Source organism: Primulina eburnea, chromosome 9, assembly GCF_022965805.1.
Source record: "Primulina eburnea isolate SZY01 chromosome 9, ASM2296580v1, whole genome shotgun sequence".
In the NCBI taxonomy this organism is placed as follows: domain Eukaryota; kingdom Viridiplantae; phylum Streptophyta; class Magnoliopsida; order Lamiales; family Gesneriaceae; genus Primulina; species Primulina eburnea.
In genome coordinates, this window is record NC_133109.1 from 13,520,517 (window position 1) to 13,544,609 (window position 24,093).

Consider the following 24,093-nt stretch of genomic DNA (forward strand, 5'->3'; position numbering starts at 1 on the left):
TCCCTCCACAGGTGCTGCAATAGGGTCCTGTATAGCTCTGGCTCTGTCGAGGACTCCCAGAGCTAGAAGAACTGCTCCCTGACTTCTTGAATTGCTTCCCTCTATCCTTCAAGAAGTCCTTCTTTCCGCCACTACTGCTGCCACTCTCAAATTGAGAAGGTGGTTGTTCTGGTCTCTGGACTGGAGGCATAAACGAACCTCCTCTCTGTCTCATCAGACCTGCTTCGGCTCCCTTAACCCGGTTCAAGGCATCAGTGAACTTGTTTGGCCTCCCGGTATTCACCAAGGTAAAAATTTCAGGATTTAGGCCATTAATAAATTGGTCTGCAACAGCCTCATCATGTTCAGCCACGTGGGGAGCAAACCGCAACAATGTAGAGAACTTGGCCACATATTCCTCAATGTTTAGCTGGCCCTGTCTCAAGTTAACAAACTCGGCTCCCTTGTCTTTCCTATATAACACTGGAAAGAACCTCTGATAAAATTCAGTCCTAAACACATTCCAGGTAATAGTCGTACCTCGATGTTCTAATGCTCGCTTAGTAGTGATCCACAAGTTCTTTGCCACATCGTGTAACTGGTGTCCTATCAGTTTCACCCTCCGCTCATCGGTATAGTCCAAGGACTCGAACAGCATCTCGATATCGTCTAGCCAACTCTCACAATCCACTGCATTCTCGGTACCTTTCAGAGTCGGTGGATGAAATGACTGAAATCTTTTAACATTGTCTCCATTAGAGTGGCTGTAACGTCCATTGAAGGATTTAACGTGCTACCCTGTTCTGGTACTCTTCTCGGAGGCATATCTGATAATCAAATGGGTTAGTAACAAATACCACAATTTTATTTCAGCCCTCCTCCGATCATCTTACTGCTGATCCGAAATCGGTGCTGATTAATTCTCAATAAAACATATTACTATATCAAATCAGATAAGCAAGTAACATGTATTAAAGCAGTAAGACATGCTAGCATTCAAAAGCAGGAAAGAAAACCTCAATCTACCCCGCTCACTAGCTTCTATCTCAATCTAAAGGATCTATCGCTCTGATACCACCTGTTGTAGGGACCCGGACACTAATCAAGTTCATAATCGTCATTGGGATAATTTAATCAATTATAATAAACAGGGTCTAATTTTTTTTTTTAAATGCGGAACGTAATGGAAATCCTACTATTATACATATCAGTATAACATAAGGTACAAGTCATGTACAACATACATTCAATACAAACTAAGGTTCAACAACTAGCTATCAAGTATTCAAACCCTATTTACAGCAACATCAAAGTCCGTGGTCTCCACTCTAATCCTGATCTCTTGTCATCTCCTCGACCCTGTGTCCCACCTGTTGTCATGTACACATACAAATACGACAACAGCCGGATAATTCCGGTGAGAATATAATCCCAGTATAAATCAACGAACATGCAATCATATAATCAATATAAAGCATGAAGCAGATATCAGATATAAATCAAAGTCTGAAACATAATAATATAAAACTGTCAATCATACTCGTGTCTCCACGACTCAGACTAGACTCAATCCTAGTCTAGGGATCTCGATTTCCAGACGTTGGCATTCCATATCGATCACCAGTAATAGAAGAAACTCCAATTCTATCCACATCGATATCCAACCGCCCGGTGACCTATACGTGATACACTCACTATCCTGTGACATCGGACAATGTGCCCCTGGCGATCCCACCACTATCAGGCACTTCTGTCACAAGATCACTCTTCTAATACATGCTTCCTATAAATCAATAGAACAAGCATATCAAATCAAATCAATGCATATAATAACAATAAGTATGTGATTTAGGGAAACTCAAGTATATCATACTTCAGTCAATCTCCCAATGCCACATTGACTTATACATTTCGTTTGTAGTCACGGTCTGAAGCAATATCAATTCTGAACTCAAGACTCTCTCTGTAAATCTGAAACGACATATCGAGAATCATAATATCAATATTGCATTCTTAATTCAACACTGAATCTGATTAATCTGGATTTAATTCAAATCACGGCATAACGGCGCAATCTCAGTATCTCTGTCAATACCATATCAACAGATATCAATTACAAATCATAACTCATATCCAATACAATCTGTAATTCATTCATAATTCAAATCTGTCCGGTTTCAAATCAATATAATCAGAAAATCATAACAATTCCATAATCAGTCTGTTTCTCAATCTGACTTCGATTCTATGATATTTTACATGTCAAGAACATCATATATGGATCCTATCCAATTCTGACAATTCCCTATTTTCAAGACATATCAAAACTTAACAAAACTTACGTTTAGTTGTAGCCTGCGTTGGTAGGAACACAGTACTGAAGTCGGAATTAAAATTGGACAGACGGATTTCTCAAAAAAAAGCGTAAGGATTTCTAGTCATTTCTCGATTCCTTCTTTCTTCATTTTCTTCCAAATCTGAAGAAGGAACTTGTATATATATATTGCATGCAACTTGCTACGTGTCAATCTTGAATTTCGTCCATAGCCTTTCGCACATATGCGCGATCGCGCATGTGCGCGCAAAGTTCTGTTCTCGCATCTCTACCCCTCGGCAGCTCGCGCATATGCATGTGCTACCTCCGTGCATATGCGCGAGGTTCTCTGGAATTCTCCTTTGGCTTCTCAGATGACTCGCGCATATGCGCGCACCACTTCCGCGCATATGCGCGAGGTTCTCTAGACATGGTGTTTGCCAATACACCCCGTCGCGCATATGCGCGCCCTATCTCGAGCATATGCGTGAGGCCCTCTGCCTTCCTCGCTCATGTGCGCGCATCCAGTCGCGCATGTGTGCGAGAGGTACTGTCCTCGCACATTCGATATCACCCGTTACCTCAAATCATGTCTCGGTTGGCCCTTTCATAATCACATTAAATTATAAATCAATAATCGTCAATTAACAGCGATTAATTTTTCGGGCATTACAGCCATGACGTTTAGTACTTTCTAGGTCTAAAAAGACCGTTTTACCCCTAGACGTAAAATTTCACGTTTTTGACTTTTTCTCATTGACTCTAACATGTCTCAAATAATTATTTAAGCTTACATGAATTCTCTCATATTTTTAATTAGCCTAAATCGAGGTCTTTTAAATTAATCTTTAAATAAGTCGTATTACTGCGTTTTAATCCTGAATTAAACTAAACCTTAATATAAAGTTCCCAAATTAAAAATTTAGACTTATAATAATTATTTAAGCTTAAAAACTAATTTTTCATAAATTTATGAAGCTTCAAACTAGGCTTTTAATTAATTCCTTAAATAGCGTTTCGTGCGGCGATTAAATCTCGGATAAATTCGAAACTCGTTATTTTGACCCCAAATTTTAAACGTAACATTTTTAGTATTTATTCTACCCTTCCAAGTAATGAGCCACACCTGTGGACCCATGGATTCAATTTTCCTCCTTAAATTTTTGTTTTTGACACATCGACGAACACGCCGAGCCATCTCCCAATTTACTTGAACCGCGCCCAAGCCACCTCGAGCCAAACCTAATCCAACCCATCTAGGAACCCTAATGACCAGCCCCAAGACCAAGAACCAGCCCCTAAGTCGCACAATCACTCTTGGAAACCGACCCCAAGTGCATGCGTGTGTGCGTTTGTATTGTCCTTGTTGAATTGAGACTCCTAGCCGCCTAGGACTCTACCAGCCCTTAACTACCGAGCACCCATGACCCTTACTGACTCCTGACTAGTCCCTGAACCAAGCCACCCCCGGCCCGAATCCTTGAACCAAGCAGCAAGGCCCTGCACAAGAACAGCACCTGCGCTATCCTCCCTTGCTCACTCACGGTTCCCTCTCCTCTCAAGACGGCAGCCACCCAAGCTGCACTAGCCCCTGGTCCGAACCTAGACCATCTCCCTTAGACCCCATAGGACCCACTTGGCTCGCCCCCAGGCCAGCCGCAAGCCCCATCGTTCTCGCCCAGCTTCTGCACGACTTCTTCATGGCCTCTCGGGTAGGACTCCACCCCAGCCCCGGTCTCGAGTCCTAGCGTGGCTATGACTCTTCCCTAGACCCATCACAGACCCTAGCCAGGCCCTGGTCCCAACCAAACTCATGCCCAGCCACCAATCCCATGAAACTGAACCCTACAGCAACATGACAGTAAGTTGGTTCCAAAATTGTTCCATTCATTTCCAGCTTGTTTTTGTTATCGTGTGCAGCCTTTTGGGGTGTTTTAGGACCCCTTAAACTTGTGTAAAACATGCCCCTAACACATCCTAATCATAGCAGCCCCTTAGGTAGATGAAATTCATGGTTTTTGGATCAAAATACATGTTTTAAAAATCACACAATATGCATATCCGAAAATCTTCAAAGTTGCAACTTGTTTTCATGCAAATTCAAACATGAATACATAATATGGTGTGATGATGAGTAAAAGGAGAATACGGCGTGCCTTTGCGTTTTAAACGCACGATTTCTCGTTGACGATTGCGAAGAAAGGCGGCGACAACCTTGGCTTGAATTCCTCTTTAAAACTCACGAAATTTTCTACCAAATTGTTGATTGTGTGTGCCGTATTTTTGGAGAGATTTTGGAGTGCAAAATTCTGAAAAGTGACGTGTGAAAAGTGTATGGTTATGGGGTCTAATTTTCATATTAAATAGTTAATTAAGTACTAACCAAGCTTAGGTCCATTAAGCATACAAGTTAGGCCATTAGTACTTAATTAAATATTAAAAATATTTTGTTTAATAAAGTTTGTGAATTTATTATCCGGGTTGTCAAAACGTTCGTATTTTTGTTGAAAAATCAACACCGATAAAATTTACGTCCCGGCTTATAAAATCACCTCAAAACCCCATATTTTTAAAAATAAGAAAAATCGTCACCCTTAATTTAAATAATTAAAAACAATTATTTAATAAAAATATTTTCTATTTTTCAGCTTTCGGTCTCCGTTCCTCGATCGCAACTCGAATAATCTATAAAATACATTTTAATGCAACCATATAGAAAAAATATATTTTTAAACATGTCAAAATGCACAACAAAATTAATCCATGCAATTAACACAATTACTGAAAATACAAGAGAATTTAAAAACTGCATGCATGTGGTTTGCGTGGACCTTAAAATTTTCGGGGCATTACATCAGGGATACAACTATGAGGGAGTTGATGGAGTTGTTTGTTGTGAAGCTTAGTTTTAGGGAGATGTGTGTGGTGTTGAAGGAACATAAGAGCTGGCGCCAGTTCAGATTTTTTTGGTTGGATGAAATTGCAGGTTGCTTTCTCTTTGTTTATTTTCCATATTTTTTTTTTCGAAACACGTCTGGTAGTGTGTTCGACTGAATCAACATTCAAATTAGTAAAACATAATTCTAATTTTTTATGAAAGTACAGCTGATGCAAAGGTCATTGTATGTTATTGACTGGGAAACAGTGTTTTTATTTCATGCATTGAAGAGCCGGGGAGCAAAGTAGGATGTAATATATTTCTTTGTTGCACCCTTCTTCATTTTATTTTGTTCTTAAGTAAATTTCTGCTTTTTATACTTTATATGGTAATAAATCTATTGGATTTTGGTAATTTGTAAGGAACAAAAAAACTGCTACATGTCAAAGAAAGACATTTATGTTCATTTGCGACTCTTTTTTAAGAGACTTGTTACTCGGACACTGATTTCATGGCAATAGGGCTACCCTTGTTTCTAGGAATCATATAGTCTTTTTACTTGAAAACGATCTTACTTGTATGATTCTGCTATTAATTTGGTGTAATGTTAGATTATGCCCTGAAAGTTGAGCTATCGGCCTAATGTTATAGTCTACACTCTTGTTCAACGTGCATATGTACAAGTCAGGAAAATTCAGCTTGCTGAACAGACTTTCTTGGAAATTCTTGAAGCAGGGTTGGAACCTGATGAGATTGCTTGTGGGACAATGTGGTGTTCATATGCCAGATGTTGGCGCCACAAGACTATGCTTTCTTTTTAATCTGTCGTGCAAGAAAGAGGGATGATTCTTTTAACTGCTATTTTCAATTTCATGATATCATCTCTGTAGAATAAATCACGTCATAATGATGTATTATTTGCCTGGAGGCCGATGAAGGAAAAAAGGGTGGCCCCAAATCAATTTATTTACACAGTGGTCACTGGTCATTAGTTCCCTTACGAAGCAGAATATATCCAATGAAACTTATGTGACTTTTAAAGAGATGAAGAAATTTTGTTTTGTTCTGAAAGAGTCGGCCTATAGACTTTTGAAATTTTGAGTTCCAAATGTGGTGACAAAAATGAAGTATTTCATCTTTACGAAGACATGAGATCCAATTGAATAATTCCCCACAATTTCACATGTGCTTCGCTACTGGCAATGTATTACAGATATGGAGACTATAGGAAAGCCTGTTCACTTTTCACTGAAATGGAGAAGTATGGCATTATTGCAGACGGAGTCATATTTGGTTTAATGGTTCGTATATATGGTAAATTGGGCCTGTAAGAGGAGGCGCATAAGATTTTTGAAGAAATCGATAGATCTATCTGCTCGGTGATGGAACACTTATGCAACAATGTCGCAAGTCCATCTCAGGTTTGGAAGTTTTGAGAAAGCTATAGATGTAATGGAACATATGAGAACTAAGAACATCTCATACTCAAGATTTTCATATATCATACTGTTTCATTGCTACATCGTCAAAGGCGATCTTGCATCTGCAGAAGTTACATATCAGTCTCTATTGAAGACTGGACCCCCTGAGTTGAATATTTATTGCGGTGACTTGTTGAAGGCCGAAATATTTATGAGCTAATGACAAAACTGTTGGTAGATAGATAAAGACACGCTTTTAGTTTAGCACAATAACTACACACGACTTTACTAAATGTATGCATTGTGCATTGTACGTTTACATATATGAACTTTGTATGTAAAAGCAAGCAGTTAGTTGAAGAAAAATAAGATTTTGGTGTTTCTGCACAATTTCTCTCGTATTCTAACATGGTATCAGAGCAGCGATCTTGCGCTCATTTTCTGATTTGATCTTCGATTTTCCTTAAAAAAGGAGGTTTGTTGTTCTGCTACTACGGATTTGAGAATCTGTACGTGAGCGCTGTCCATTCTTCCGCGAAGTGTTTCAATTTGGATTTGTTCTTCTGCAAGTTCTTCAATGGCAGCTAACATCGGTTTCAACGATCCGCTCTACATACATCCTTCTGATACACCGGGTATGAGTCTCATTTCTGATCAATTGATAGGCACTGATAACTATGGAGTGTGGAGTCGTGCGATGCTCATTGCTCTGCGAGCAAAAAATAAAACTGGATTTATCGATGGCACCTGTGGAAGACCTACTTTCGAGCAACCTACATTGCATCAATGGGAGAGATGTAATGCATTGGTATTGTCTTGGATTATGAATTCTGTATCGAAAGAAATCTTTGGAGGAATTGTTTATGCGATTGATGCATCCACAGTCTGGACTGATCTCAAGGAACAATATGATAAAATCAACGGTTCAAGAATTTTTTCATTGCACCGGGAAATCGGAAAATTGACACAAGCTGGTAATACAGTATCGAGTTACTATTGCAAACTGAAGCAATTATGGGACGAGTATTCATCATTGGTTGTGCTTCCCTCATGTGAATGTGCTACAACAAGACAATACATTGCACATGATCAGCAACAAAAGCTGTTGCAATTTTTGATGGGATTGAATGAGAGCTATGCTGCAATTCGAAGCCAAATACTAATGATGAATCCTCTTCCCTCGGTGAGCCAAGCCTTTTCAATCATATCTCAGGAGGAGTCACATAAGGCATTGTCTACGGCTGATATCCCATCAGCAGCATTTTTCTCTACACAAAACAAGTCATATAATCAAAAAAAGGATGTCCTGACATGTGACTACTGTAATTGGAATGGTCACACGAAAGAGTTTTGTTATAAGCTTGTTGGCTATCCCCCAAACCACAAGCTACATAAAGCTCCCACTGATAAGAAGGGCCCGAATGGAAAGCCTTACAGAGATAACTCTCGATATCAGAGGCCATCTGCCAACTTAACTGATGGTGCACAAATACAGGCTACTCGTTTGAACAACACAGAGGATCAAAGTACTCAAAGTACTGATGTTGCTTCAATCTTTACACCAGCTCAGTATGCAGAAATTTTGAAGATTTTAGGAACTCACAATGTGACATCCCCGGCTGAGCCCGTGGTCAATATGGCAGGTACTTCTGCTAAACCAAATTTGTCATCTCATTGGATAATTGACAGTGGTGCAAATGAGCATATGGTTGGTGATTCTAGTTTATTACAAAGTTCTAGTTCCGTGGCTACTTCCTCTAGGTCTGTTAAGTTGCCAAATGGTAGCAAGGCCCCTGTAAATAAGATAGTTTCTGTTTTTCTAACCGATTCTATCACTCTTAACCATGTCTTGCATATGCCAGACTTCAACTTCAATCTCCTCTCTATATCCAAATTTACCAAAGACCATAATTGTTTTGTTACACTTTATCCCCATTTTTGCTTATTTCAGGACCTCAAGACTGGGAGATTGATGCGGATTGGTAAAGAGTTCAATGGACTATATCACCTTGACACCAGATTGTTTTCAAGTTCAAATTCTAAAATAGTACCCTCTGTTTCATTCCTTAATTCTCTTTGTAATAGTTCTGTCCATAATAACAGCACTTTGACTAAAGTCTCTGATGATTCTTTGGTTTGGCATAAGCGTTTAGGACATATGCCCATGTCTCGCATGCAATTACTTCCTTTCATACCAAAATCTGTAAGTTTGCCTCACTGTTCTGTTTGTCCATTGTCTAAACAAACTAGAATTCAGTTTCCTTTGAAGAGTTTGTCTAAATCTTCTTGTTGTTTTGCGATGGTTCATGTTGACATATGGGGTCCATTTCAAACTCCTACACGTAATGGTGAGAAGTATTTTCTCACTATAGTGGATGACTTTTCAAAAGCAACGTGGGTTTATCTCATGCACTTTAAAACTGATGTGTTGCAACTTCTCAAGGATTTTTTCCATCTTGTCAAAACACAATTTTCTGCCCTTGTGCAAGTCATTCGCACTGACAACGCAAGTGATTTTTTCAGGAATGAATGCACGTTGTTGTTCAACTCCTTAGGCATTGTACATCAAAGTTCTTGTCCATATACTCCACAACAAAATGGAGTTGTTGAACGCAAACATAGACATATACTTAATGTTGCCCGAGCTTTACTTTTCCAATCTTTTTTACCTTTGAAATTTTGGGGGGAATGTGTCTTGACTGCTTGCTATCTCATTAATCGCACACCTAGCCCACTATTGCAAAATAAGACACCACATGAACTTTTGTTCCACAAAAGCTCATCATTTGATCACCTCCGTGTCTTTGGTTGCTTGTGTTATGTAACATCCTTGACTCCCGAGCATAAATTTTCTGCTAGAGCAAGTGCTTGTGTCTTCTTGGGATATTCCAACACTCAAAAAGGATACAAAGTGATGAACATTGATACTCAAAAATTTTCTGTCTCACGAGATGTGGTTTTCCATGAGAGTATATTTCCATTTGCCACTCCTGGTCATTCTTTGCCACCATTCCCTTCACATGTTGTTTCTGATTTTTCTTCAACTTCCTCAGATTTTATTGAAACATGTTCCTCTGCACCTCCTTCTCATGTTGATCATCCAGCCCAACCTGTTTCCCAGTCACCAAGAAAATCTTTGCGTGCTTCTAAGCCTCCTGTCTGGACTAAAGATTACTCCTGCCCCACTTTATCCCACAGTAATCTTGTTTCCTCTTCTTATCCTCTCACCAATATCTCACTTATTCTCGATTTTTCCAACCATATCAAAGTTTTTTGGCATCTATTTCTTTGGACAGAGAGCCTAATTCTTATCGTGAGGCTAGCTTAGATCCTAGATGGAAGGCAGCCATGGACTCGGAACTAACGGCTTTAGAATCCAGTCACACTTGGGAGTTGGTTCGATTACCGGTTGGGAAGAAGCCTATTGGTTGTAGGTGGGTGTATAAGATTAAACGACACCCGGATGGGACGGTTGATCGTTTTAAAGCACGTCTTATAGCCAAAGGTTACACACAACAAGAAGGGGTAAATTATCATGATACATTTTCCCCTACGGCCAAAATTGTTACCATAAGATGTTTGTTAAGTGTTGCAGCTATCAAACAGTGGCCAATTTATCAAATGGATGTGACCAACGCCTTCCTCCAAGGTGATTTGGATGCAGAAGTTTATATGACATTGCCACAGGGTTGTTCTCTTAAGGGGGAGCAGAATGTTTGTCGGTTGCTCAAGTCCTTATATGGTCTTAAGCAAGCCTCTAGGCAATGGAACACTAAATTTGCTAGTGTGATGAAGCTTGCTGGATTTCTTCAATCAGCAAATGACCACTCTCTTTTTACTAAGCGAGAGTCCGATCATATCACATTGTTGTTAGTCTACGTGGATGATATTGTTATTACTGGAAGCAATGCGAAAGCTATTTCTGATTTAAAGGTTTTCTTGCATTCAAAAATTAACATCAAGGATCTTGGATCTTTGCGATATTTCCTTGGTATTGAAGTAGCTAGGTCCACGGCGGGGATTTATCTCAATCAACGTAAGTATGTGCTGGAGCTACTTGCTGATTCAGGTTTGACAGGTGCAAAACCTTGTTATACTCCTATTATGCAACATCTCAAATTGACTAGTTATGATCTTGATGAATTTAATCGGAAGACTTCTACCCCTAGCTCATCTGATCCTTTGTTATCCAACCCCGATGCTTATAAGAGGTTGGTTGGGAGACTCATTTATCTCACCATTACGAGACCCGATATTTGTTATGTTGTGCAAGTTCTTAGTCAGTTTATGCATACACCAAAGAAGTCTCATATGGATGCTGCGTTCCATGTGTTGCATTATTTGAAATCTGCTCCAGGTTTAGGCATATTGTTGTCTGCTCGTAGTGATTTTTCTCTGCAGGCATACTGTGATTCCGATTGGGCGGCATGCCCGATGACTCGTCGCTCAGTTACGGGCTATTGTGTAAAGTTGGGAAATTCTTTGATTTCTTGGAAGTCTAAGAAGCAAAGCATCGTATCACGCTCTTCGGCAGAAGCAGAGTATCGAGCTATGGCAAGTACCACATGTGAAGTTATCTGGATCCTCGAGTTACTTTGTGATATGGGAGTACAATTGCCTACAACTCCAACATTGTTCTGTGATAATCAGGCAGCATTACACATAGCTGCCAACCCATTGTATCACGAACGTACAAAACACATAGAAATAGATTATCATTTGATCCGAGATAAAATCAAGAGTGGTACGATCAAAACTGCACATATTTCTACCAAAGAGCAGCTTGCGGATATCTTTACCAAAGGGTTGTGCAGAGAACAACACTCATATTTGTTGTCCAAGATTGGTGTCTTGAACCTACACCAATCTTGAGGGGGAGTGTTGGTAGATAGATAAAGACACGCTTTTAGTTTAGCACAATAACTACACACGACTTTACTAAATGTATGCACTGTGCATTGTACGTTTACATATATGAACTTTGTATGTAAAATCAAGCAGTTAGTTGAAGAAGAAATAAGATTTTGGTGTTGAAGGCCGAAATATTTATGAGCTAATGACAAAACTTGGTTGCAAGTTAGAGGTTACTGCAATAGGATCTATTATTAGCCTTTATGGAAAGCAAAAGAAGCTTAGAAAAGCTCAGGAAGTCTATTCAGCGGTGGCAGCTTCTGGTACGACTGGAAAGGAAACCAATATAATTCAATGATCAATGGCTATATCACCTATAATAAAAGGATAAACCAACTTTGATAAATAACGGTAAGAAATGTTCATTTCGGGTTTATTCTTGATTTTGGATCACCTTAACAATGTTGAAGAAATTTGAAAATATTTTTGCTTATGCGTTGCGTTGGAGCTTTATCGTTGTGGTTTTATCAGTTTTTTTTATCTTATTGGCAGGAGATAAAATTGAGTAAATCTTGAAAGTATTTATCTTGCTTCCACTTAATTTTTCCAATAAATTTGTTGTTTACAGAATACAAATATAAATTGCAAGTATCCATAAAGCAATTTAGTACTTGGAAACAAAAGATTTTCAAGGATCTTATAGTAGAAAATGTTCATTGATTTTGTAGGCTTCTATGTTAAAATGAATTCAAAAGCTGGTTCAATGTATCAGAGAATGAAGGAACAACAATCAAGCAACAGAAGAGAACCATTGGAACCACGTAGTTAAAATTTTGTTTAGAAAATACCTTAATCTTTGTTAACTTTAGGCATGCTATGTTGTTTATGTACACAAAAGTTCTTTTCAAATAATACACATTGATATTTTGAATCATTGTATGAATGTGATGTTTTCTGTTACGATCACAAATTACACACACAATAAGATTTCAGAAATAAAGAACTGGTACCAAAAGGAATATTATATTCAATAGAAAATTAAGAACCCAGAGTTTGAAGGCTCTGTACAAAGTTTCTTCTCCCTAGCAAGTGCTAGTGTTTACGTAACAGAAAATATAACTGAATACTCTCTCTTCCCCTTTTACTGGTATTTAACTCCCTCCCTTCCCTATCACGTGTTTTCTCTTTTGTTTCTCCTGGTATACACCTTTACTATCTTGGGCTTCTCAGTGTTTATTTTACTTGTTGGGCCTTTTGTTGTGCTTGGGCCTTTATCTGGACTCACTGTATCTAAGCCTTCTATAATTGGAGTTGGTCTCGTAACAATACCGGCCTCTTCAAGAATCGCCTTATCCTCAAGGCGAAAATCAGGAAATTGCTTTTGGAAATCCTTGTAGTCCTCCCATGTAGCTTCTTCTTCAGACCGTCCCTTCCATCCCACAAGAATCTGTTGACATGGTTGGCTAGACACATCTTTAATCCTTCCTGCTAAAATCTTGTTGGGTTCAAAGGTCAACAGTAGATCAACGTCTATCTCCTCTAGTAGTTTGATCTCAGTATCGGGGTTGCCCACCGCTCTTTTTAAGCATGAAACATGAAAAACCGGATGCACCTTTGACCCTTCTGGTAGCTGCAATCGATAAGCAACCGTTCCCACCTTCTTCATGATCTTAAACGGCCCATAGAATCTACTGGATAGTTTCTGTGCAACTCTGGTCCTTAATATTGAGTAAACTAAAGAATTTTAAAGGAATGTTTGTTGATTTTGACTGACTTGTCAAAGGCAAGGCGAGAGGAGCCACCAGGCCAGATTCCTGCACTTGGGGCCATCCTAGGTGCAGTGATTCACCAAGTTGCACTCGCCTTGGAAGGTCACATAGCACGCCTGAGTTATTTTTTTTGAAAATTGAAAAACTGAGAACTTCTCTATATTTTTTTTTAATTACTTGTTTAAAATAAAACAAAAGGTCTAAACCCAAAACCCTAACTGTAGCGTCCTTACCAGAGCGGCAAGCCATTACTAAACATAATGCCATGCATAATTAAACTTGACAACAACAATTAAACAATTGAAACCAAATAACTTAATAATCTTTCAACCCAAACGAAAACAATACAATAATCTGAATATTAATCTTTAATACAACCAAATTGAAATCATAATCATGCACGAGAACACCAAAAATCAAATAAAACTCAATTAAATCACCATCGAAACCCCAACTGCTCTAGCCACTTCCCTGGCCATCCAAATCGTCCAACCTAAGACATGCCCTTAAAAATGGGGTGTCTAAGATGAAAATAAGGACGTGAGCGACATTCGCTCAATACGAAAATATACGAGTATACAAATTGATATGATGCATGTGATATGGATTATGCTTGGATATCAAGGATCAAGTCGAGAATCTCATGCTTAGTATAGAGGCGCCTGAGTGTGTAGTCTCGATGCCCAACCATCCACAATAAAGAACAGGGTTGAGCGGCCCCAACAAACGATGTATATCTCAAAAGATATCAGGCCCAACATGATATGTCATGCATAATGTCAAAGTAGTAAAACATGTATCTTGCAACAGATAAATATGCATAATATAAGTGTGTATACTATGCTTGGATATCTCAGTCAGTACATCATGTTCCCAGTACCTCACTAAAACAATCTGACACAAAAGTTTACTCGTTTGAACCTAGACAATATCAACATACTGAAATCACTATCAAGCAAGATCCATAATCACTAAACATGCTTCAAAGTTCTTCCTAATGATTCTTAAGTCAGTATTCAAGGCTTTAGAATTATACCTGTGTCCGTCGTCAGCCCGCTATGATGTCTCGATCTTCATTTCCTGGTTCACCGATCCCTCCTCGAGTCGACACTAGCTCTAAAGCTTCCCGTCACTAAGTGTCATAGAAACTGGCTAGAAAACCTAAGGTATATAACTAGAACTCGAGAGAGAGTAGCTGAGAGAAAGCAGTGTAGGAAACAAATGAAATCGGCTTCTATTTATAGCTGCATCTGAACTAGTTCAGAAGATCTGAACTCAATCTTATCTGCCACATGTTATAATCTCATTCGTCTAGTTGGATTTCTCGAGATATGTAATGAGAAGTAGATTGGGTGATCTATTTTTAATTCTGTGGATCCCCAACATGTTGATTCTCAATTAATCGATTCTTTAATAATACTTAATTAACAATCCTTTAATCTTATTTTAATTAGTATTTCATTCAAAATAAAGATTCGGGTCATTACACGAACAACCCAAGTCCCCAACTCGAATCAGAAGAAGGGAGTGCTGCATAATAACATGAGAAAGAGCTCTGCAGAAGAACGAAGAAGAGAGCACTGCAGTGAAGACCGAAGGCTCCAAAATCCAAATAATCAAGTAAGATATTTAGATACATAAAAAATAGACATATATACTATTTAAGATACTGAAATTTAAAAGTTACTAAACAATAATGATTTCTGAAATCTTTTTTGGATATAAATTTAATTAAAAAATTAATGAAATGACTAATAAAGTATATCGTGTATGATTCTGAATGAACTATGAAATGGCCTCTAGACCACTGCCCACATCATTTTTTGTCCAAATGATGGAGTCACTGTAGCCAAAGAGGTAGGTAACTGAATCATGATTACTTTTATTTTTCAAGTTTCACTGTGGTTATTGGGGTTGTGAGTACGAGAAACTGCAGTTAATGATGTACCTTGTGCCCTTTGACAGTTTATGTGGAACTATTGGTGAATCTGTTTCAAAAGATATTCAACTTCTTTTAATATACTCAATTATATGTTAAGGGAAAAATCTTTCAGTTCTTGTCACACATGAGGTTCAGCATATATTAACACATTCTTTATACCTGTTTGTTTAGGTTGAGTTGGAGGATGCAGTGGAAAACATTGGTGCTAAATTGGTGCGGCAAGCAGCTGCAAACACTAACGACTTGGCTGGAGATGGAACAACTACATCTGTTGTTCTTGCACAAGGCCTTATCGCTGAAGGTGTTAAGGTAGGGTTGGTCATTATTATGTTGCAAAGTCTCCTAGATTTATTATTTTTTGACATGAAACTTTATAATTTCTGCCTATAATTTAACCTGTTTACAGGTGGTAGCAGCTGGTGCAAACCCAGTTCTTATCACTAGAGGAATTGAAAAGACAAGCAAGGCTTTGCTGTCTGAGCTGAAATCAATGTCGAAAGAGGTATGATTGTCTGTTTTAGTTGCTTCGAGATGAAACATGTTGCTGAAAATTTCTTATACTTACAGTTTTATGCAGTTGGTGGTAACTTGATTTTTGAACATGCAGCTTAAGTTATTAATAACACTAAATATTACAGGTGGAAGATAGCGAACATGCAGATGTTGCTGCAATTAGTGCAGGGAACAACGCCAAAGTAGGGAATATTATGGCCGAAGCTTTAAGCAAAGTTGGTAGGAAGGGGGTCGTTACCCTTGAAGAGGGTAAAGGTGTGTAAAACAGCCTTTATAATGTTGTTGAAGGCATGCCAGTTTGATCGTGACTATATCTCCCCTTATTTTATCACCGATACCGAGAAAATGGCTGTTGAATATGAGAACTGCAAGGTAGGCATTCAGATATCACTCTAAAGGAAAGGTTTTATTTTTAAAAAACGGTGCTGTCTTTTATCTTTCTAACAAATGGATTTTACTTGTGGTTATTGCGGGTGGAAAAGATAAGCAACGCAAGGGATCTAATTAATGCCTTAGAAGATGCCATTAGAGGTGGATATCCTATTCTGATTATTGCTGGAGATATTGAACAAGAGGCTTTTGGAACTCTTGTTGTAAATAAGTTTAGGCGAGCTTTGAAGGTTGCTGCTCTCAAATCTCCTGGGTTTGGTGAACGGAGAAGTCAGTATCTTGATGATATTGCAATATTGACCGGAGGTAATCATTTGTTTTTCGAGTCTTGTCCCTCTTCTTGGTTATTCCTGTATTATTGTTGTGTTTTTCATGTTTTGTTCCTCATTTTCTCCTTGATTTCTTGCTTTTGTATTTTTTTATTCTGGTGGTTGTGCTCATGTTGCCTATTTGGTGCATGTTATCTTAATCAGTATGTCCCCTTTTAATACAGCAACGTTAGTTAGGGATGAGATTGGGCGGGCTAAACTTAGACGAGGTTGACAAGGAAGTTTTGGGCCACTCTGCCAAGGTGGTGTTGACTAAGGACGCAACCACAATAATTGGTGATGGGAGCACTCAGGAAGCCGTAAATAAGCGTGTTTCTCAGATAAAAAACCTTATCGAGGTCTCTCTGTCTTGCCTTTTACTGACTTATGGACTTGTTCGCTGGAAACTCTAGTTCCTATCCATTTATTAGTTTTCAAGAAGGTAGCTGATCAAGGTTACGAGAAAGAAAAACTCAATGAAAGAATTGCAAAGTTATCAGGAGGTGTCACTGTAATTCAGGTCAACCAATCTTTCATGAATTTTGTTCTTTTCATTGTCTTGGTGATTATTATTGGTGAATTCACTTTCATTATCACAACTCTGATTTCTATCTGAAGGAAAGAGCACTAACTGAAACAGAACCAAAAGAGAAGAAACTTAAGAGTTGAAGATGCTCTCAATGCAACAAAGGTATGCTTTCGATTAAGCTACATGGTTCAAGACTAGTTCATGTTTTACTCGATGGCAGAGAGGTGAAGCAAAAATATACCTGACATACAGGCAGCTGTTGAGGAAGGAATTGTTGTTGGAGGTGGTTGTACTTTGTCGAGGATGACGCTATCAAGGAAACTTTTGAAAACGACGAGGAGAAGGTAAAAAAGTTCCTTATATATGCGACTTACAGATGAGTTTTGGTTGATGTGAACTATTTTGAAGTTATATTACGATATTCTTATAATTTTTTGGTGATCTTTAATGTTTGAACTCAGAAGTTTTTCATTATTTTATGAAAAATGAGTTTTTGCCAGTTTGGAGCAGATATTGTCAAAAGAGCTTTAAGTCACCCATTTAAGTTGATAGCCAAGAATGCTGGTGTCAACGGAAGTGTTGTCAGTGAGAATGTTTTAACTTCTTGACCTGTACCACACATTAATTTGTTGGAACTTTTGAGTTCTCTATGTGGGTTCAGGATCATATTTTAAAAGGTACATGACAATTGGATCCATTCCTCCATCCAGGTGCTCTCAAGTGATAATCAGAAGTATGGGTACAATGCTGCTACCAGACATTATGAAGATTTAATGGCTGCTGGGATAATTGATCCAACTAAGGTGAGATCTTAGATTTAGCTAATGTTCTGTCTGGTTCTTTTGGCTAAAATCAACCTATTTACTTCAATAAGGTAGCACGTCAATATTTTTACCCTTTTTGTGAGGAAACGTAGTTGAGATTGGAAGTTGTAGTTTAGGATGCGTAAATGCATTCGAAGGTGTAGGATTGCTCTGATAGTTGTATTAAAAGTTATAGCTTGTACTAATGGTGCAACAACCAGTAGCTCAAATACAATGTTTCTAGCTCATATCAGTGTGGCCCATTATTGCTCTTAGCAATCTCTCTTCCAGTTATTATTATATTTAATTGCAACTCATCGAACACCTTATATTCACTTTGATTTCAATCTTGAAACCGAGACTCAAGAGGACATCTCTTCAATTCAGTGTTTCTTATATGCACTATGTTAGTCAGTCACATGCTTCTGTCCATTTTTCATTCAACTTATGCACGTATGGTCTGCACTCTCCTTACGTCCATATTTTGGTCTTTGAAATTCCCATTTTTTTAATTAGGTCGCTGGATGTTGCTTGGAACACGCGTCATCTGTGGCAAAGACATTTTTGATGTCAGATTGTGTAGTTGAGATCAAGGAGCCTGAACCAACTGTTGCTGGAAGCCCAATGGACAATTCAGCTACATGCTTATTTTTCTCATGTATGGTGCTTTTTCAGTTTTCATTTAAACACTACATATCATCCCTCTTTTATCAGGATATGGTTACTGAACAAAGTGAACTTACCCTGAACAAATAAATGGTCAACATGATCTATTTCCATGATCTTTAGAGGCTGGGAAGTTGGCAGGCAGACGACACAGTTTCGGAAATGGATTTAGTCGTAGGCAGGAAAAATAGGTGTCGTTGATTTATATCTATATCGAAGCAAGGTTAGCTTCGGTTCGTCTTGGCTAGTTTGAACTTGTAGTTCTATGTATTATCTGAATGAATTTGGTTCCGACTTCCGAGTGCAATGCAAGAAATTTTGATCTCACTATACTGTTGCTGGCAATAATTAACTTGATGCATTTTTGTACAAGACATTCTTTTGTAATCTTCTATTATGCTTCCCCATATAGCAGTCATTCGAGAGAACTTCAATTTTCCTGGTGGTCTGGCCTGATTATTTTGTTTGTACTGATAAAAAAAAAAACGTGTTTTTTAGAATAATGGCAAAATTTGAGATAATACATATTAGTTTAAAATAAATGATTTGTGTCAAATTTCTCTTAAATTGGTGAATCACCTGATTAAATTTCATGTCCCTCCATATTTATTTCCCTTGTTCCAATTTCTTTTTTTTAGTCCTAAATGAAATTTCTCTAGTTTCGGGATTATTTTTAAATGTGAGAAACAACAGGGGCGTAAATTGATATTTGTTTCCTTATTTTAATGTTATAAACATAATTTTTTTAAAAAAAAAAAATAAGAAAATACAATCGGAATCGTTTGGCGACGTGGCAGAATCATTTCAATTTGAACGGCTCACCGTAGCCACTCCTCCCTCTCGTCTCTTCCATGGCTTCGTGTTGCCTTTGTTCTTCCCCACCGCTGACCGCCGCAGCTACTTCTCAACCCACCAAGCAATACCCATCACTCTACTCGGTCATCAAGCTCAAGAATCATCAATTTCTCACCCCGCCAATCACTTTCTGCAATCATCCAAAACCTTCCGTTTTGGTGGTTAGAGCCTCTGAGACCCCGAAAGCCAGTTCGGAATATGAAGAGTATGAAGTTGAGCTGATTCAGCCATTTGGGTTGAAATTCATAAAAGGTAGGGACGGAGGGACTTACATTGACGCCATTGCAGCTGGTGGGTCCGCTGATAAATCTGGCAAGTTCTCTGTTGGGGATAGAGTGATTGCTACCAGGTACTTTGCTTTTATGTTTCGCTATTTTGACATGATGAGTGATGATTGTGCTTCAAACTGTTGGGTGCTTGCTTTCGGGATTATTCCACTTTTTCTTGGTTGGATAAAAGTAGTTTGAGTATGATGCAGTGCAGTTTTTGGGGATGAAATATGGCCAGCTGCTGAGTACGGAAGAACAATGTACACCATTCGGCAAAGAATAGGTCCACTGCGCATGAAAATGCAAAAAAGAGATGGTATGTGATCGAGACACTTTAGACCCATTTGACATGAACTCCATTTTTGTCAAGCTTGAGTTTTTTATAACCGCTCAAAAGCTTATGAAATAGATTTTTGAATAGATCGACTATAAATTAGCTTAGTAAGTGTTTCGAACTTGGAAACTCATTGGCCTATATATATATATGTTCATGAAATTTTCTAACAAAGAGACTTGAGTTTAACATGTTTGCTCTCCTCAACACGCTATTGCACAGAACCTGGTGTGTGTATGGAGCCATTTAATTTTTTAAGGAAACCAGAAATTGATTCTACAGGAGAATTCTCAGAAGATTCATTTGATCATTAACGTCTCATGTATCTGCTACAAACTCTGAAATATTAAAGATATAACATCCCAACCAACTTAAGCTTTTAAATGGGGGATTTATTCATACCATCTGTATGTGATCATATTTTGCCTTGCTAATATCAGGGAAGTTGGATAACACCGGTGAATTGACGGAAAAGGAAATAATAAGAAATGAGAGGAATGCGGGTTTTATTAGCAACAAAGTTCGGGAAATTCAAGTGAGTTTTGTATTTCTTGAAATATAGTTACAAGGTGATGTTTCTATATGTTCACCAACCCAATGATTAATCATTGGAGCACTGCTTTGAACTCGACTGTATATAGTTGCAAAACTACATAAGGAAAAAAGAACAGAAGGAGCAAAGAGAGAAGGACCTTCGTGAAGGATTGCAGCTTTACAAGTAAGACCCATGTAGCATAGTCATGAATCTCACATAAACCTATGACCAATCTTTTGTTTCTTTGAACCATCACTGAAGGATTGGAAAATACAATGAGGCTTTAGAGAAGTTTGAGTCGGTATTAGGTTCTAAACCCGAACCAGAGGAATCTGCTGTAGCAAGTTACAATGTAGCTTGCTGTTATTCAAAGCTTAATCAGGTAACTTTGTAGATGCTTAAACCAATTTTTTTTGCAGTTCTGGTTTAAGTTGTCGTATGATACTATGTTTCTAAAGGTCTCATTTAATCTCGTCCACCAGCAACATCCCAATCTCAGTTACTTTATGTTATTTATATTGTATATTGTGCTAAAAGGTTTCTCTTTTAACCCAGTTTGTGTTAGATCCCACAAGCTTCATAGATGCTTTTTTTGCCAATCTTTCTAGATTAATGCTGAAGGAACTGGAGTTCAAAGATTTTAAATTCCTTTTAGAAGAAGAGATCACAGGCTTCTATCATCTTATTTTGTAAATTAATAAGACTTTGTTTTAAAGTTTTGGGAGTTGAAAATGGCCTAAGAGCAGAGGGCCAAATTTAGCTGATTCAAAAATTTCCCTTTTCAAACAAGTTTCTGCACACCAGATCAGCCTAAAACAGTTTTGCATTGTTGCAACAAGTTCCAGGTTGAAAATGGTTAGTAAATCAAGTATGTGGGTGGATAGAAAAAAATGTAGAACTTGTGGATAAATATTGCGGAAATTAAAAGCTGTAAAGTAGACATGAGATTTTTTTTCACTGTGAACAAACCTCCGTATCAAACTGTAAGATGCATCTGTTACTATCAAGCTAAATATTGGGTAATTGTGAACCAATGGTGAAACATGAAGTATGATAATAGACACACTATAATCCATTTTAGATGGTTGATGTTTGAACCATTTGCAAGTCTTCTACATTTATTATTACATCTTATGTTGCATTAACTGATTGTTCTCCAGATATCTTGTATTTTAGCTGGATATATATATCAAATCTATTGTACTAGGGCACATGGCAAAATTTATTGAATAGAGCAAATAATATGGCACCAAGCGTAATACAAAATTGCTCCAAGTTTAAGTTGCTTATAAACTTAGTCAAACACCCTGATGGCATTCAATCTTTTAGATCCCTTACTGTCATCTCTTACTCGTGCCAGATAAAAGCTGCGCTTTCAGCTCTTGGTGATGCCTTGAAAGATGGATTTGAAGACTTTAAGGTAAGTTGACAGGATCAAAATCCAAATGTAGCTATTATTCTATAATAGAAATCTGTTCTCTTATCTGGAGCAATTTCACAAATATTATCTTAGTGCATTCAACTCTTGTTGAGATATTTTTTGAGTTGATCCCATGTTACCACTATTTACAGAGAATCCGAGCAGATCCTGACCTTGCTAATGTAAGGAAAACTGAAGAATTTGAGTCTCTTTTGAAGAAATATGATGAATCATTTATAAATGAAAACGCCATCAATGCGATTAAATCTCTATTTGGGTTCAACAAGAAGTGAAAGCTGGTTTCACATACACATTACCGAGACCAGGGTTCATTTACACAGACAAATTCAGACGGAATTGATGTGTTATTCATGCGAGATCACTTGACCTCGAGATGGAGTCCCATTCTCGGATTTTCTGTATAGACCTTCCTCAGTTTAGTGTTCAGTGACATCCTGATACTTCTGGAAGGAAATCCTTCATTTCTTTTTCCATTATATGTAATTATGGTTACAAAAAGGATGTATGAAGGATTTGACTTCTCATTATTTATCCAAAGTTCTCCTAGAAAAGAATATGTATCCAAGAAACCTTTTGATTCTGATAATTATCATAGTTCGACTCATTCCACACATCACTGATGTGTAGCCTACAAAAGTATATTCAGTCATCATGGCTTAGGCCATCCACAATAGTATATGTATTTCTTCCAAATATTTGCGGGTCCCATAATCCACATCATCAATCAAATATTTCACTACTCAAATATTTCACATTTCACAATCAAATATCTAACCAATGAAATATTTATGGGTCCAACTGTCACTCTAATTATATCTTTTATTTTCATTTAAATAAAATAACTAATAGTTTTATAATAAATCATTTCACCACTTTAATTAATTTCATCTATTATTTAGTATTATATTTTTATTCAAATATAAAATTAGAAATTTTACATGAACGTTTACATTTAATAAATATAATTTTAAAAATAAAAAAGAAACAAAAAACAAAAAAAAACCTGGAGCGAGAGGGGTTCGTTGCATGGTATCTGACGCGCAAATGTTAAAAAAGGAAACAATTTGTAACCGGTTAAAAATTAGACACAAACTCTTAGACGCTCCAATGGTGAATATTGAGTATTTGGAGTTATTTTGATGGCATGACACAAGAAATCACCATTACTGTAGTTGCCCTTAAAATTTTATCAGGTATCATGAGGTTTTGAAGGTGAATTGGAAGTCCTCTGGCTAGGGTGAGTGAGGTCATATGCAACTCTCTCTCCAGGAGTCACTAAGTCACGACATCATCTTTTAACAAGATTGTGAAGAAATAAAATCATTTCTAACTAGGCAAATTCTTTCCCAATCACATATGAGTTTCTCCAAAAGGAACATAAGAATATGACACGTATCCGGACCCTTGAATCTTGATGGATAAAATTTATTTTTGTCCTAAATGATGCGATCATGAATGATCAAACTCCTAAAAAGTATGAGATCCGCTAAAATTTTCGGAAGGACCAATAACAAGAGGTGAAACAAGAAGTTTTAAGGAAACTTTTCAAAAACTCATGGTGACTAGCTTGAAGGGGCCAAAAACATATCGTAAAGATTTGTAGGGTTCGTGAAATGTTTCTTACTTTTAACTTTAAAATTTAAATAAATACTAAGAATTTTTTTATATATATATAATCATTTTTTTCGAACTTCAAAATCATCCAATATAAACAAAATTCATAAATCATCAACAACAAAATCGTATGTCAATTTTAAAATAATCCAAAAACTTAACTTCAAAATAAAATATAAAATCTTTAAATAAATAATCCTCAAAATCTTTACTTTAAAATATTAAATCTTAATCTAATGTGCAAAATAAAAGTCTGTCGAGAGTATACTACCGTACCAGATCTATTCAAACATCAGCTCTTCCCTCATAATCCCCCTCTCCTGCAACCATCCAAACCTAGTGAGTCTAATAACTCAGCACATTCTAATTATACATAACAAATAATACATATACAGACACATGCAGCTTTAAAAAAAATCTTTTAATAAAATAAGTTGGTGTAAGAACTCGTGATCATAGGTAAATAATCAATTATTAAATTATAAAGCTTTTCATCATCGTATATCATTTTGGGTGAAGTTTGATCATTGAAAGTAACTAATATATCATATCATCATGGTCGACTAATAAGTCTAACTATACCAAGTGCCTGAGGGCGGGACGTCAGCTACTCTCGTCACTGGTCGTCGCCAAGTATGGAAATACGATTGTCGGGCTCACTCTGGGGTTTTTTCGAGCAAAC

The 24,093-nt window shown here is 37.5% G+C and overlaps 1 protein-coding gene, 1 long non-coding RNA gene and 1 pseudogene across 2 annotated transcripts; all 3 read left to right on the plus strand.

Moving 5' to 3' along the window:
- Window positions 1-5,160: 5,160 nt before the first annotated feature.
- Window positions 5,161-11,882, plus strand: LOC140840423 (uncharacterized). The gene is made up of 3 exons (XR_012119970.1): window positions 5,161-5,279; window positions 5,907-6,791; window positions 11,629-11,882. It is a non-coding gene; the product is annotated as an uncharacterized lncRNA (long non-coding RNA).
- A 2,872-nt stretch (window positions 11,883-14,754) lies between these two features.
- LOC140840736 (ruBisCO large subunit-binding protein subunit beta, chloroplastic-like) lies at window positions 14,755-18,994 on the plus strand (annotated as a pseudogene).
- Window positions 18,995-19,120: 126 nt separating this feature from the next.
- LOC140841282 (protein MET1, chloroplastic) lies at window positions 19,121-22,366 on the plus strand. The gene is made up of 7 exons (XM_073208577.1): window positions 19,121-19,567; window positions 19,697-19,803; window positions 20,262-20,356; window positions 20,463-20,539; window positions 20,618-20,738; window positions 21,717-21,776; window positions 21,929-22,366. Exons 1-7 carry the CDS (start codon window positions 19,215-19,217, stop codon window positions 22,067-22,069), a joined length of 954 nt encoding a protein of 317 aa, XP_073064678.1. The 5' UTR covers window positions 19,121-19,214; the 3' UTR covers window positions 22,070-22,366.
- Window positions 22,367-24,093: the final 1,727 nt, after the last annotated feature.